At 53.4% G+C, this 15,724-nt stretch overlaps 1 protein-coding gene across 1 annotated transcript; it reads left to right on the forward strand.

The window, feature by feature from the left end:
- The first annotated feature begins 115 nt into the window (after positions 1–115).
- On the forward strand, positions 116–15,511 carry UBQLN4 (ubiquilin 4). The gene is made up of 11 exons (XM_084768751.1): positions 116–944; positions 2,212–2,363; positions 2,661–2,857; positions 3,504–3,766; positions 6,167–6,325; positions 8,565–8,790; positions 9,754–9,893; positions 10,764–10,847; positions 10,962–11,077; positions 11,734–11,920; positions 13,825–15,511. Exons 1-11 carry the CDS (start codon positions 837–839, stop codon positions 13,975–13,977), a joined length of 1,785 nt encoding a protein of 594 aa, XP_084624877.1. The 5' UTR covers positions 116–836; the 3' UTR covers positions 13,978–15,511.
- Positions 15,512–15,724: the final 213 nt, after the last annotated feature.

Consider the following 15,724-nt stretch of genomic DNA (forward strand, 5'->3'; position numbering starts at 1 on the left):
TCGCGCCCAATTCCCGCCCCTCGCGGGGGGGCGGGCGGTGCGGTGCTGGGAAACGTAGTTTCTTGTGACCTCTCAAGGAATTCTGGGAACTTTTCCAGCTTTCCAGTTAGACCACGCGGCTGGAGGGGCGGGGGTTGGGAGCAAGAATGCAAGGACAGTGGGAACGTTGGAAGGACTTTTAACCTCTTCGACGAAAAGGGCGCCTTCGTGCTTACTGGCCAATCCGCGATTCAATAGTAATAATAAAGCTCTGTATCTGTTAGGCTCATCCTTGGCCATTTTTAAAAAAGCAGTATTGCACGTTAGTCACAATTCTGTGGGGTCCTGCTGTCTTGACACCCAAGGCTCAAGAGAAGCCACGTAGGCAAACTCCAGGTCCAAGTGGCCCGCAATGGCTCCCTCGGGACGGCTCCTGGGAGGCCACGGCTATTCGAATCTGCAGAGGTCTTAGGGACGTCCTGAGCCCAGGAACGACCCCCAGGCCTGGCAGAGATTCCGTCTCCCAAGAAAACCAAGTTACCCCCAAGGGAACGGAGACGAGGCGGCGACACAGAAAGTCCTTTGTGCGAACCTCCCGAGCCCTCGGCCGGCTCCCGAGCAAGCAAGGACCGGGCCAGCTGCAGACGCCGCTCGGCCTGGGCCGCCCCGGCTGCAGTGCTCCCCCAGGCCGCCCGGGGCGCTGTGGCTGCGGCTGTCCGGAGGGGGCGACAGAGCCTTTGGGAGGGGCGGGAAGGGGGAGTTGGAGGCGCCGGAGCCGAGCTGGGCCGGGCGGGCCGGGAGGAGGAGGAGGAGGAGGAGGAGGAGCCGGGCGGGCTGGCGGGCGGCCGGGCGGCGGCATGGCGGAGCCGAGCGGGGCCGAGACGAGGCCCCAGATTCGGGTCACCGTCAAGACCCCTAAGGACAAGGAGGAGATCGTGATCTGCGATCGAGCCTCGGTGAAGGAGGTAGTACGGCTGGCGCGGGAGGGAGGAGGGCGGGAGCAGCGCACCGTGAGGTCAGCGCAGAGATGGAGACCTCAGGGACGGCCTGGCGCCGTGGACGGGGCCCCTGGCCGGGGCGGAGCCCTGGGGGGGAATCCGGGCGGCGCGAGGGCAGGAGAGGCGGGTAGGGGGCGCCCTGCCGTGGCTTGTCCAGGGAGCGTGGCGCGGGTTGGGGGGGCGGTGGTGGCTTTGGCCGCGCTGTCGGGGCTGGGGGCGTGGTGGGGGAGTTGAGGGAAGGGACACCTTGCCTGCGGGCGCCGGAAGGATTCTAAGCCTGAAGGGAGTGTACGCTACGGTGACTGGTTCCAGGCGCCCAGGCACAGTGCGGCCCGAAGCGAGCTGCGGCTGTGCTCCCCCGGGAGCGTCGCGTGGTCGGGGTGTTCTCTCTTCCCCGCATAGATCCTTCCTGCTCACAAGTCGAAACGGTTGTGTTGTTCAGGTTTCTGCTCTTTAGGATTTTACTGAGCGTAATAGGTGCTCAACAAAATAATGTTGAATGAGTGAGGGACTATTGCCCCTGTTCTCCACTGCTCGAAGCTGCTCCAGAATTGCACATAGGCGGGGCTTAGGATAGGCCATCTGGTTGGAAGACAGGGATCTTTTGCTTAGCAAGTGCACTGTTTATAATTAGAGTATGTGTTGTGTTTTGGTTTTGGAGGAGCTGATACAATCTAGAGAGCCTGACTCGCCCCAGTGTAGCCTTTGGTACCCCTGCTGCTGTCCCGTGCAGGAATTTGAAGTACTCCCGGAAAAGCTGAATTGGAAAACAGCTCTTATTGAGTGAGAGTGTGTCTAGTAGAGACAATGATGTCCAGACCTGAGTTTCTATCTCCCCGGGATACATTACCCCACTCTCTGATACTCATCTTTAAAATCCCAGCACTGGGAGGCAGAGACCAGGCGGATCTCCAGCCTTGTCTATGTAGAGTGGTCCAGGACAAGAAGAGCTTCATAGACCCTGTCAGTACGTACGTACGTACATACATACATACATACATACATACATACGTATGTACACACAGAAGCTGCTTTCTAGGGTTGGGAGTCTGTAGCGTGGAACTAATGGAAAAAGCAGATGCATCTCACTGTCGCTTATTGTAGCTAGAGGGGTAGAGTTGAGAATAGAGCCCCCCTCCCCCCATCCCCTAGCCCCCCAACCCCCATCCCTCACCCCCACCCGCAGTGGAGCACAGTCAGCCTCCACAGTGATCTCTGCCTCTTGACCACACAGTTCAAGGAGGAAATCTCCCGGAGGTTTAAGGCTCAGCAGGATCAGCTGGTCCTGATCTTCGCAGGCAAGATCCTCAAGGATGGAGACACACTGAACCAGCACGGCATCAAGGATGGACTCACGGTCCATCTGGTCATCAAGACCCCTCAGAAGTAAGTCAGGAACGGAGGAGCTGACCTCTCTGCTTCAGCTTTCCTCTCGCCTGTTCAACTGCCTAGATGCTGTTGGCCAGGCCTGGTGTGGGTAGATAAAAATTACTCTAGGTGAACCTGACTGAATACCTGCAGATTGCCTTAAAGACTAGTGCTACACCAGCCCCTCCCCTCCTGGATACACCCCACCGCCCTGCATCCTCGGGGTAGGGTGAGGGCAAGGCTGCTCTGGAGGTGGCTTGAGCCAGCTGCAGCGGCACCAGACGCCAAGCAGGGTTCTTCACTCTCTGTCCTCAGGGCACAAGATCCAGTGGCTGCTACGGCTTCTCCCCCGTCCACTCCAGACTCCGCCTCCGCACCCTCCACCACACCTGCCTCGCCCGCAGCCCCTGCCCAGCCCTGCAGCTCCGGCAGTGCGGCTGATGCCGGCAGTGGAGGGGGGGGCACCCCAGTGGCTGCAGAGGGGCCCCCAAGTGCCACTGCATCAATTCTCTGTGAGCCTTTAGGGGGGAGAGCATAGTCTTGTACTGGGCAGGGGAGTGGGGTGCACAGAGATAAAGAAAATAGATGGTCCCTGATCAAAGTCCCACGAAAGCAGGCACGTCGTCTTACGCTGGTGCTTAAGCAAAAGTGTGGGGAGGGGACCAGTTTGTGATGGTTTCCAGGATTTGGGAGGTGGAATCAAGTTCAGGGGTGAAAGAAGAGATGGGCTGGGGAGTCCTGGCGGAAGAGTAGAGAAAGGCAGGTGGCTGGTGCACTGCTCTCTTCAGTGGTACGCAGCTTGGCTGCTGCCCTTTTTTTGGTTGGTTGGTTTTTTGTTTGTTTGTTTTCGAGACAGGGTTTCTCTGTTATAGCCTTGGCTGTCTTGGATCTGGACTCGCTTTGTAGACCAGGTTGGCCTCGAACTGACAGCGACCCGCCTGCCTCTGCCTGCGGAATGCTGGGATTAAAGGCGTGAGCCACCACGCCAGGCTTGGGCCGCTGCCTTTTATAGAGGGCTCTTTGCTAGTGTTGTGGGAGTGAGTGGAAGAGGGACATGTGAGAAGCAGTCAGGGCCTGTCCCGGAGACCCAAATGCACAGGCTCTGCTGGCTCTCGGAAGGGCTCGAGAGGTGGGTTCTGACTGCGCTCCTTCCCACAGCTGGCTTCGGGGGCATCCTTGGCCTGGGCAGCTTGGGCCTGGGCTCTGCCAACTTCATGGAGCTACAGCAGCAGATGCAGAGGCAGCTCATGTCCAACCCTGAGATGCTGTCCCAGATCATGGAGAACCCCTTGGTCCAGGATATGATGTCCAACCCTGACCTAATGCGTCACATGATCATGGCTAACCCCCAGATGCAACAGCTGATGGAGAGGAACCCCGAAATCAGCCACATGCTCAACAACCCTGAGCTCATGAGGCAGGTGAGTAGAGAGAATGCTGGCGGTGGGGGGAGGGACCTGGTGTCAGCCGTCCCTCGCTTATTGTTTGTTCACTCCTCTGTTCTTTCACTTGAGCAGCTCTTTTGAGCACTTGTTACAGTGATGAACAGACAGAGGCCAGCAGCTCCTTGACTCTGAGGTGTTGTTTTTAGATTACCTATATTATCAGTATGCCAGCTAGCAATCAATTAAGACACAGACACTCGTTATATTTTAAAATAGCCTTAGTTAACTTGGGGCAGGGCAGACATTAATCCTTCAGACTACCTCCCATAGCGGGGCAGGCATTGGATCCCTGTCTCAATCCCATGCCATCTGCTCCCTATAACTTCTATCCAGCTACCTCCCATCCATAATCGCATACACTTGCTAATGTTCTTCATCTGGGCCAAATCCCCATGTACGCCGGCCATGTGCTCCTCCTCCATCTAACCCATGGCGGCCTTCCTCCTCTCCTCGGGTCTTTCTCCTTCCTCCTCATGGTGGTCTTTCTTCTTCCCAGGATTCTCCCGCCCACCCCCTCTCTCTCTAAGCCCTGGTACCTTAGTACTTGGTACACCTATCTCCTCTGCCCTGCCCAGGTGGGATAGTTTTTTATTAATTAGCATCAAAATACATCAGACCATCCCCCAACCTAAGGGAAATAGGACTGATGTGCAGGCAATGCCAGATGACCCAAGGGACAATGCCAAAAGCCTATAGTGTCATAATAAGGAAGGGCTTATGACCCTATTATGGTTCTTTTTTTTTTTTTTTCTGAGACAGGGTTTCTCTGTGTAGGCTTGGCCATCCTGGACTCACTTTGTAGACCAGGCTGGCCTCAAACTCACAGCAATCCGCCTGCCTCTGCCTCCTGAGTGCTGGGATCAAAGGCATGCGCCACCACGCCCGGCTCCCTACTATGGTTCTTATAGAAGATCTTCTAGAAGTATCAGTAAGCTAAGACTCAAAAGGAAGACAGTAGATGGGCTGGAGAGATGGCTCAGTGGTTAAGAGTACTTGACTGCTCTTCCAGAGGTCCTGAGTTCAATTCCCAGCAACCATGTGACAGCTCACAAATGTCTGTGCTCTGATGCCCTCTTCTTGTGTACAGGAAGACAGAGCATTCATATACATAAAATGAATTAATAAATCCTTAAAGGAAAAAAAGGAAGACAGTGGGTTATTCAGGAAAGAAAAATAATGTTCAAGACCAGGGAACCCCTCAATATAGCTTTGTGGGTTCTTCTTTTTTCACCCCCTAACACTAGATGTAGAAATAAGGATCAAGGAGTGGAATTAGGAAACCCCCTGAATCTAATTTCTTTCCTTTTGTTTCTTCTTTGACCACAGCTACTAACAAACCACAACCCCCTAAACGACCAACAGCCAGGACCCCACCTCTCGGTGACTTTGCATTTAGGTACCCTCTGAAAAGTTCCCAGAATTCCACCATCACACAATCACAGAAATTATCTGCAGTTGGCAAAACCGCACTTCTGCTAGAGCACAAGGCAAATTATGGCCACCTGCTGTAGGCAGTCCAGAGCAGCCCCACGTCCCTACACCTGAAACTAAAACAAAAGCACGCTCTTCAATATTTCTGTGGAGTTTTGGGGGGAGGGGAGTTGGGTGGCGGTGTTTTGTTTTTCAAGACAGGGTTTCCCTGTGTAGTCTTGGCTGTCCTGGACTCGTTTTGTAGGCCAGGCTGGCCTCGAACTCACATCGATCTGAGTGCTGGGATTAAAGGCATGTGCCACCACACCCGGCCTATTTTATTTTTTATTTTTATTATTTTTGTTTTGTTGTTTTCGAGACAGGGTTTCTCTGTGTAGCCTTGGCTGTCTTAGACGCACTTTGCAGACCAGGCTGGCCTCAAACTCAAAGCTCTGCCCGCCACTGCCTTCCCAAGTGCTGGGATTAAAGGCATGCACCACCACGCCTGGCCTCCATTCCAGTCTTTTAAATGCACCTTACTAGACTGCTCTAGACCTAGCTTTACAGGACTCTGATCTCTTGTCCTATAATTTATTGTCCAGTATTAGTCACCACTATGGAACAGGTACACTTCTAGGTGGGGGGTAGGGGTGGGTGGGCTCAGGGGGGACCCCAGTATCCCTTCACATCCCCATTTTCTTATGCTCTCAGACACCTCTGTGGATCCCCTGAGCCTGAGGGCTAAACTGCTGCCTACCCTAACCTCATTTGGGACCCCTATCCCTAAGCCAACCAAAAAAGCCACAGGGAGGCAGGGATGAAGTCCAGACTAGAGTGGAGGCAGGGGATCTGTTTGCTGTGCTCCCTGCCACTGTTGCGTTCCTCAGGCAGACCCCCTCCTCAGGTCCCTCCTAGCTTGGTGGTCCTCTGGTTCCAGGCCCCATCTCATATTTTTCCCTTCCCCAGACAATGGAGCTTGCTCGGAATCCAGCCATGATGCAGGAAATGATGCGGAACCAGGACCGGGCCCTCAGCAACCTGGAGAGTGTCCCGGGAGGGTATAACGCGCTCCGCCGCATGTACACCGACATCCAGGAGCCCATGTTTACTGCTGCCCGGGAACAGGTGGGGCCAGGAGGCAAGCGACAGGAGGGCCGGCTGGGCTCAGGACTCCCTTCTCCCAACCTAGGCACCCCTGGGGCTCTCTACACCGGGTCACCCGCACAATCTCCCGTGGGGTGGGCCTTGCTTTGAAGGCATTTCCAACAGAACAGATCCAGAGACAGCCAACTCACTGAGGTCAGACTATAACAGGGGTCCCCAGGGAAGGGGAGGATGGTGTCCAAGGGACAGTGCTCTGATACACTCTGGCATCAGAGGCTCAAAGGCTAGGGGGCTGACCTAGGGTCAAAGGCTAACCCCAGTACAGTGTATCTCAGACATTGTCCATGGCTCATCTATATCTGAATCGCTCAGGGGACCATTAATAATGAGGTTTCTCACCTAGGCCTGCTTATCCAGTCAGTCTCTGCAGACTTTGGTTTTGTCTCTCTGTCTTTGTTTTTGAGACAGATCTCACTGTGTAGGCCTGGGTGGCCTGAAACTCTCCAGGTAAAGATTGGCCTCTGACTCAGAGATCCTCCTGCCTCTGTATTCATTAAATGCTCAGTGAGCCCTGATTTTGTTTTTATATTTTCAAGACAAGGTCTCACTATATAGCCCAGGGCATCCCAGAACTTGAAATTATTCTCCCAAGTCAGCTTCCCAAGTCTTGGACTGTGTCATCATGGTCGGCAAGATTATGCACTTGAAAAGAAAATGTATTTATTTGTTTGTTTTAGGTTTTTTGAGACAGGGTTTCTCTGTGTAAACTTGGCTGTCCTAGACTCACTTGTAGACACAGCTGGCCTTGAACTCACAGCCAAATGCCTGCCTCTGCTTCCCGAGTGCTGGGATTAAATGTGTGCGCCACCACGCCCAGCCTCACACTTGGCTTTTTATTTGTATTTTATTTATTTTGTTTTGTTTTTTGGTTTTGGGGACAGGGTTTCTCTATGTAGCCTTGGCTGTCTGGACTCACTGTGTAGACCACGCTGGCCTCAAACTCATAGAGGTCCCGCCTGCCTCTGCCTCTGCCTCTGCTGAGATTAAAGGAGTGTGCTGCCACGTCCAGCTGGCCACTTTCTGTTCTTTCAAGGGGTCATAGGGCCATATTTTTGGGAACCGATTTATTAAAGGGATATTATATTAGAATAAATGCACCAGGTATACAGTAGGTGCTCAATAAATGGCAGGCGCAGTCACTCTGGTAGTTCAAGGAAAGATTTAATCTGTAGGTGCACCAGGAAGAACAGAGCAGGTTAAGAGCGTGGAAGGGATGGAGACACTAGGCTGGTTGCAAGAATGTCATCTGAAATCAGTAGAGATTCCGCCATGCTTTGTGAGGCCAGCTGCATCTGTAAAAGTCTGGGATCCACAGCTCCAGGGACGTGATTGGTCAGCCTGTGACCCAATTTGAATAACAGGAAAGGTGGGAGGGGCTAAGGTATTCATTTGTCTCCTCCTTCAAGATCTGAAGTGAGCCCCTGAAATTGAGCAGGTGAAGGAGGGTACAGGAGTCCTTGGCCCACATGGCTCCCTGGGCATACAGGGCTCTGGGCAGGGCGCTGTCCTGGTTGTTAGTGGCATGGAGAGAAAGGATTTGGTGGTACCTTTGGGCAACATATCATCTGATGAGGTACAGTCCGGGAAGAGGGAGATAGACTTGGCGGTGGGGGTGGGGGTGTCTACCCAACGGACAAGGGGAAGAGAAAACGCAAATCCTTAGCGGGAGCTGTCATGACGTGCCTGATTGGCTCACGTGCCTCTCGGGACCAATGGGGAAGAGAGGTCTAGGGATTAGGATTAGGCCAAAGTGTCCAACAGAGTGACTAGGGCACAGATTGGAGTCAAATGAGAGAGCCAGGTCTGAGAGCCTGCACCCTGACTGAGCACCTTCTGGTGTAGGGCAGAGGGTGAAAAGGTGAGTCCCACATCGCCTCTGTCCCTTAACTACCCTAAGAGCAAAACTACCTCATTACAGGACAGGATAGAGGCATGTGAGCACCTGTAGGTCACAGCGGCAAGCAGAGGAGATGGAGCTTTGGCTCCCAGCACTAGCATCAGCCAGTTGCCCTCCACAGCCGTGGGTGAGGGCGGAGCTAGCCCTTTGGGAACTCTAACCCTGAGAATAGATGAGGGTGTCTGATGCCCTGTCTCTCCTTTCCCTGGGGAGGGGAGGCTCTTAGGTGCGAGCAGAGAGGGAGCCTCTCCCTTGCCCCTGATTGGTTACAGTCCTTAACCCGAAACCTTTCCCTCCTCCCAGTTTGGCAACAACCCCTTCTCTTCCCTGGCCGGGAACTCCGAGAACTCATCCTCCCAACCTCTTCGGACTGAGAATCGAGAGCCCCTCCCTAACCCCTGGAGCCCCTCGCCCCCCACCTCCCAGGCCCCCGGGTCCGGTGGGGAGGGCACCGGAGGATCGGGGACCAGCCAGGTGCACCCGACAGTCTCGAACCCCTTTGGGATCAATGCGGCTAGCCTGGGGTCAGGTATGTCCTAGGGTAGAAGGACCTTAGTGGGGTCATGCCAGGGCAGCCCTTCTGCCCCAGGACTGAGTGGGGGCCACACTGCTCCAGGTGAGACTGAATGACACCTACAGAAGGCCTCAGCAGCCTGGGGTAACTGGCCCTGCCCTTCATAGGAGGAAGGTTTGTTCTGGCCACGCCCCATATCCCTCATGGGTAAGACAGGCCACACCCCCAGCTCCATGAACACTTCCGCATCCAGTGTAAATGGGTCAGAGTGGGAGAAGAGGATTAGGGGGAGGGGTTGCAGAAGGATCAGGACGCAGCCAGAGGCAGCCAGATGTAATATTAGAAGAGGAAGATGTGCAGTGTGAGCCCAGGTTACACGGGCTCTGGAGATAGCCTTTGGTAGGTCCCCTGATAGAGCTGCATCCTGGAAGCTACTTAAATTGCAAAGTCCTTTTCCTTCAGTGTGCTTTGGTTCCCTTACTTATTAAGGGAGAGTTAGCTCTTGATCTGTTGTTTAACACTATGTCTAAGTATTGGGGGACACGGACCATCTCCAGGGGAGGGAGACCCAAAAGATAGCAGCAGCTCCTTGCCTCCTGTCCCAGCCTCCGCTTTACCACAGCCGTACCTGAGTGGGGTTTGGCTTGCGAAACAGGCATCTGTTGCTAAGGAGGTTTAAAAGCCATGGCTCTCCACGGCATTTGGTTCTCTCCAGCTCACACTGTGTCTGAGCCCATTGCAGGCACAGACCAGGGGGACGTTACTGAGACTTGGTTTCTAGCCAGTTAGCACTTAGCCAGGTTGATGGGACAGCTCACTTACACTTGAGGAGCACTTGGAGCCTCGCACAGGCGCCCATTTGACTGTGGCCTGTCTGCTTCCTGACCACTCAGTGTCTGAAAAAGGTAGATTAAGTGAGGTGTCGGGTTTCCATCTGGACCCCTTTCTTCCTGTTTTGTTTCTCCCTTTTTGTTGTAGGGATGTTCAACAGCCCCGAAATGCAGGCGCTCCTCCAGCAGATTTCTGAAAACCCCCAGCTCATGCAGAACGTGATCTCGGCCCCTTACATGCGCACCATGATGCAGACGCTTGCCCAGAACCCTGACTTTGCTGCTCAGGTATGAAGGTGGCTGAAGGAAGTACGGGAGTGCACTTTGTAGTGGCAGTGGAAGTCTCTGGGGCCAGGCTGCCTAGGTTCATGTTCCAAGTTCTGCCTGCGCCTCCACAGCTGTGTGAGCTAAGCCAGTTATTTAACCTCCTGATCTTCTCTCATGCACATGGTGGTAGTCACGGTTCCTTCCCCACTGGCTGGAGGGCTGCAGGAGCTCATGCCTCGTACCACACAGGGGAGGCACTGTCTACTCTAGGAGGTAGCTCCAGTGACTATTCCGCACTTTACTGCTTGGTGCACAGCTCCATTTCTTTTTCTTTTCTTTTCTTTTTTTATATATATATATATTATACAGTATTTTCTGTGCATGTACCTACACACCAGAAGAGGGCACCAGATCTCATCATAGATGATTATAAGCTACCATGTGGTTGCTGGGAATTGAACTCAGGACCTTTGGAAGAACAGCCAGTGCTCTTAACCTGTGAGCCATCTCTCCAGCCCTCTTTTCTTTTTTTTAAAAGATATTTATTTTTATTTTATATACATTAGTGTTTTGAGTGCATGTACATCTGTGTGAGGGTATCAGATCCCCTGAAACAGGAGTCATAGACAGTTGTGAGCTGCCGTGTGGGTGCTGGGAATTGAACTTGGGTCCTCTGAAAGAGCAGTCAGTGCTCTTAACTGCTGAGCCATCTCTCCAGCCCCACAGCTCCATTTCTTCTCACTGTCCCACATGGGCTTTGGAGTACTCTGAGAGTTCTTGAAATGCTGGTCAGATCTCTTGCAGTAGTGGGAGGGTGTGAGGAGGGATGGGGCTGCGGGACCGTGTGTAGGGAGGATGACCCCGGCCTCCCTACTCCCTTGGCCCTGGCAGATGATGGTGAACGTTCCGCTGTTTGCGGGGAATCCACAACTTCAGGAACAGCTCCGCCTGCAGCTCCCCGTGTTTCTGCAACAGGTGAGTGAGGGGCGTAGAGGGGGACGTGGGAGGCTGACGGCTCGCGAGTAAGGGGGCACTCACTTGCTCTGTCCTGCTGTCTCCTGCTGCCCTTCTCTGCTTGTTGCCCCACAGATGCAGAACCCAGAGTCTCTGTCCATCCTCACCAATCCCCGGGCCATGCAAGCCTTGCTGCAGATCCAGCAGGGACTGCAGACACTCCAGACTGAAGCCCCTGGGCTGGTACCCAGGTAAGGAGGGGTAATGAGGTTCTTTCCCTCCCTCCCTCTCTCTCTCCCTCTCCCGCCCCCTCTTACACACACACATGCACACACACGTGCGCGCGCACCATTGCACCATTGTCCCTTGGTCCGCTTTCCTGTTTTGTTTCGACTGCTTTTCCTCTGGATCTCACCTTTCCATTCTTTTCTTTTCCTTTTCTTTTTCTTTCTTTCTTTTTTTTTTTAATTTTTATTATATTTTATTATTTTATTTATTTATTTTTGGGGGGATTTTTTAAAGATTTATTTATTATATGTATACAGTGTTCTGTCTGCGTGTACACCTGCAGTCCAAAAGAGGGCATCAGATCACATTACAGATGGTTGTGAGCCACCATGTGGTTGCTAGGAATTGAACTCAGGACCTCTGGAAGAGCAGGCAGCGCTCTTAACCACTGAGCCATCTCTCCAGCCATTTATTTATTTATTTATTTTTGAGACAGAGTTTCTCTGTGTAGCCTTGTCTTCCTAGGCTCACTTTATAGACCAGGCTGGCCTTGAACTCATAATGGTCTGCCTACCTGTGCCTCCCGAGTGCTGAGATTCCGAGCATTGCCCTCCATGTCCGTTTCCCCATCCTATTCTAGGCTGCCATCTCCTAAGTCTTGCTCTCTTCCTGCCTCCAGCCTTGGCTCCCTTGGGACATCCCGGACTCCGGTCCCCTCGGCAGGCAGCAACTCTGGGTCTGCGGCCGAGGCCCCCACCTCTTCCCCGGGCATGCCAGCCACGTCTCCGCCCACAGCGGGTTCCAGCACCCAGCAGCAGCTCATGCAGCAGATGATCCAGCTTTTGGCTGGGAGTGGAAACTCACAGGTACACGCGGCAGCAGCCCATGCATCCTGAGTAGCGTCAGTGGAAACTCACAGGTACACGCGGCGGCAGCCCACACATCCTGAGTAGCATCAGTGGAAGCTCACAGGTACACGCGGCAGCAGCCCACACATCCTGAGTACCGTCAGTGGAAACTCACAGGTACACGTGGCAGCAGCCCACACATCCTGAGTAGCGTCAGTGGAAGCTCACAGGTACACGTGGCAGCAGCCCACACATCCTGAGTAGCGTCAGTGGAAACTCACAGGTACACGCGGCAGCAGCCCATGCATCCTGAGTAGCGTCAGTGGAAACTCACAGGTACACGCGGCAGCAGCCCACACATCCTGAGTACCGTCAGTGGAAGCTCACAGGTACACGCGGCAGCAGCCCACACATCCTGAGTACCGTCAGTGGAAACTCACAGGTACACGTGGCAGCAGCCCACACATCCTGAGTAGCGTCAGTGGAAGCTCACAGGTACATGGCGGCAGCAGCCCATGCGTCTTGAGAGGCATCAGTATTGGAGGAGAGGCAGCAGGAGGCCTAGCCTCCTCATTATCCCTGGCCAAGGTACCATATGTCCCCAAGTTCGGTTTCTACAGTTTCTTTTTGTTTTGTTTCGAGACAGTTTCTCTGTGTATCCCTGGCCATCCTGGAACTTGCTCTGTAGACCAGGCTGGCCTCCAACTCACAGGGATCAGCCTGCCTCTGCCTCCCTGATGTGACGTGTGCCGCCCTCACCCAGCAGTTTGTAGGGTAAGAATAGTGACAGCACTTAGCATGTGCTTGGTGCCATGCCCAATGCTCTGACTAGGAGAGCTCATTTGCCCCCAGGAGGCTGTCACCGAATCAGTATGTTACAGGTAGGGAGATGGGGCAGAGAGGTTAGCTGGCTGCTCACTTGCATGGCCAGTAGGTGATGAAAAGGGAAGGCCGGAGTCCTAGGCAGGCACAGAGATGACTTGGGGTCTCTTTGACCTCGGTGACTCTTCTGGAAACATCATTCTACAAAAGTTTGTGTAAAACACCAGGAGGGCTGGGCCAGGCTGATCTCCAAGGCTCCTCCAGTACAAATTCCATGACAAGAGAAACCAGTTGTAGCCCCACACGAGGTCACACTGTGGGCAGTGAGCACCGGCAGTCCTTTTGCAGAGTCTTGGTCGTAATAAGCCATGTGCTTCCCAAACATCCTACAGGAAAACATTCCCAAGAGATATTTATATGACTGTGTGGGAAGAAAAGGCTTGTTTTCTGTTAGTAATTGTGTTTCCTGGTGGGTTAAGCAGATTCCGTCTTTCCTGGGGCCCTTCCCACCTTTACTATGTCTGTGTGAAGACTGTCAGGAGGGGTCTGTTTAGCATACATCCTAATTATTTATTTTTTACCTGCATGTGTCTCTGGGCAGCAAGTGTGTGCCTAGTATCTCCTGGGAAGGGTTAGGAACATGCTGACCCTAGCATACCAGGGACTTAAAAAGTCTAAGAAGAATGTTGTCTGTCCTATTGTTAGTTATTTACGAGCTTGGGAACTGGGGTTCCCTGCCCTTCATCCTGCAGTTCACCTTTCCTCATTCCAAGCACAAGACTCTGTGATGGGGGTGGGGGTAGGAATGGGAGGGGGAAGGGGGAGGGGGCACAGGATGACACATAAAAGGTTACTAGGGCCATCCTTGGCCATGGGGGTATTTGGGACCTATTGGTATCATATGAACACTTCAAACTGTCCCTCTGGGAGGCATAACAGTATGGTGTTATATGCCTGCTGCAATCCCAGCACTCAGGAGACTGAGGCAGGAGAATTGCAAGTCTAGGCCATACCAAGATATTCTCAAAAAGAAAGGAAGGAGGAAAGGGGCTAGCCCTAGAACGGGGCCATGCCCACCTGCCATGGCCTGCCTCCTCCAGGTGCCGATGCCAGAAGTGAGATTTCAGCAGCAACTGGACCAGCTCAACTCCATGGGCTTTGTCAACCGTGAAGCCAACCTGCAGGCCCTGATTGCCACAGGAGGGGACATCAACGCAGCTATTGAGAGACTCCTGGGGTCTCAGCTCTCCTGATCCCTGGGCCCATGCCTCCTGCCTTCCCCGCCTCAGCGCCAGCCTTTGGCTCCTCTGTCAAGCCCTACCTTCCATAGCCTGTCTTTGACCTCTCCAAACAGCAGGGTGACTTCAGAGGCGCGGGCTCAACCCGTAGCTCTGTCCAAGGAGTTTGATTTTGTCACTGTCTCATGAAATCCTCTCTCCTGGTCCTCTCTGAGCAGAGCTATTTAGTTTGCACAGTTGCGTCCGTTGTCCCCCACCCCAACCCCACCCCCCTTGCCCACAAGTACCTTGGCAGTGTGCAGCCTTCTCCCAGGGACTGAGAGAAGGGCCCGTCTGGTTTCCAGGAAGTCTTCCATCGGTACCACTAGAGTTTAGCTTGCCTTACATGTCCTCTTACTCTCTTCCTTTCCCCGCCTTCCCCTCACCTCAGCCCCAGCAGTGTTTGGATGTCGCTCTTTGGAGAGGAGCTAGTGCCAGTGGTTTTCTTTCTCTGCCCCTATTCCGGTCCATCCAGCACTTTTTCCATGGGCTCCTTTGGGACTCTAAGGCAGCAGAAAGATAACTTGTCCTCTTGTCCAGAGGGGCCGTGAGCAGCACTGGCAGGAGTTCCAGGGACAGACAAGACCAGGAGGCTGGTGCTGAAAAGTAAGAGCTGAGAGTTTTGAGGAAGCCAGGACTGGGGGAGGGGGGGCAGCCTGAGCTGAAGGCTTGGCGGTTTGAATTGACAACTGGGGTCTAGATTTTGGGTTGGAGAACCCAGGCCCAGGCCTGACAGGAGAGAGAGAGAGAGAGAGAGAGACTGATGAACTTTGAATTGAAGAAAGGAGCTCAACAGTCTGACTAAGAGGAACCAGGTTGCCTCTAACACGTGTGCACGCACACATACGCATTTCCAAGAACCCAGAACCTACCTATATATTCAGGCACCAGTATTTTGAGCCCTACTCCCCCAGAATATCTGATGGCTCCAGATCTTTCTCAGCAGTATAGAAAATGTGTTTATGTGCACATGTGCAAGTTGGGGGTGTGTGTGTTCATTGTTGATTTCCGGCTCATCACTTTGACAACACAGATGAGTGGGTACAAGGGCCAGAGTAGTGGAAGAATATAGCAGTTAGAGAGCCGGGCCCCCTAGGTCTCTGGGTGTTGGATAACCAAAAAGCATCCTGGGTATTTCTAAAGATGATGGCTCTGACTGGTGCCTTGCTACCATTACTGCTTTAGTGAAAACATAGTGAGGTTTCTCTTCCAGAGCTGCTGCCCTTTGGTTCTTTGCTGGTACCCTGTAGGCCAGAAAGTTCTATCTGAGGGAGGGCTGGGGAGGGTTGCTGCCTTTGATACAGAGTTGAGAGAGAAGGCTCTCACTACATTCTCTGCCCTGTGGTCCAGCTGCTTGGACCCTGGCTGAGAGGTGGAGGCAAGGGAAGGAATCCTGCTCCAGGCGGGGAAGGGCCCGATACTTCAGACATGCCTGCCCTTTCCCTCTCTTATTCCCAGCACCCACCCTGGCCTTTGTAAATAAAAAAATGTGATTTTTGTTGTGAGTTTACGGTGGTGGTGGTGTTTGTTTTCTGGAGGAGGAATCCGGCTGAAGGCGAGGCCACTGGCCTGAGGTTTGGCTTGGGTTTGGTGCTGTGAGACGGTGTCACTGTAGCCCAAGCTGGCCTGGCACTTACGGCAACCCTTTGCATCAGTGTCCAAGTGTTGGGATTGCAGGCCGAGCTGCCACACTTGCCTTATCTTTGGGGCAGTGAAACTTTGA

The sequence above is a fragment of the Acomys minous genome (assembly GCF_964271855.1).
Source record: "Acomys minous genome assembly, chromosome: 19".
Taxonomy (NCBI): Eukaryota; Metazoa; Chordata; class Mammalia; order Rodentia; family Muridae; genus Acomys; species Acomys minous.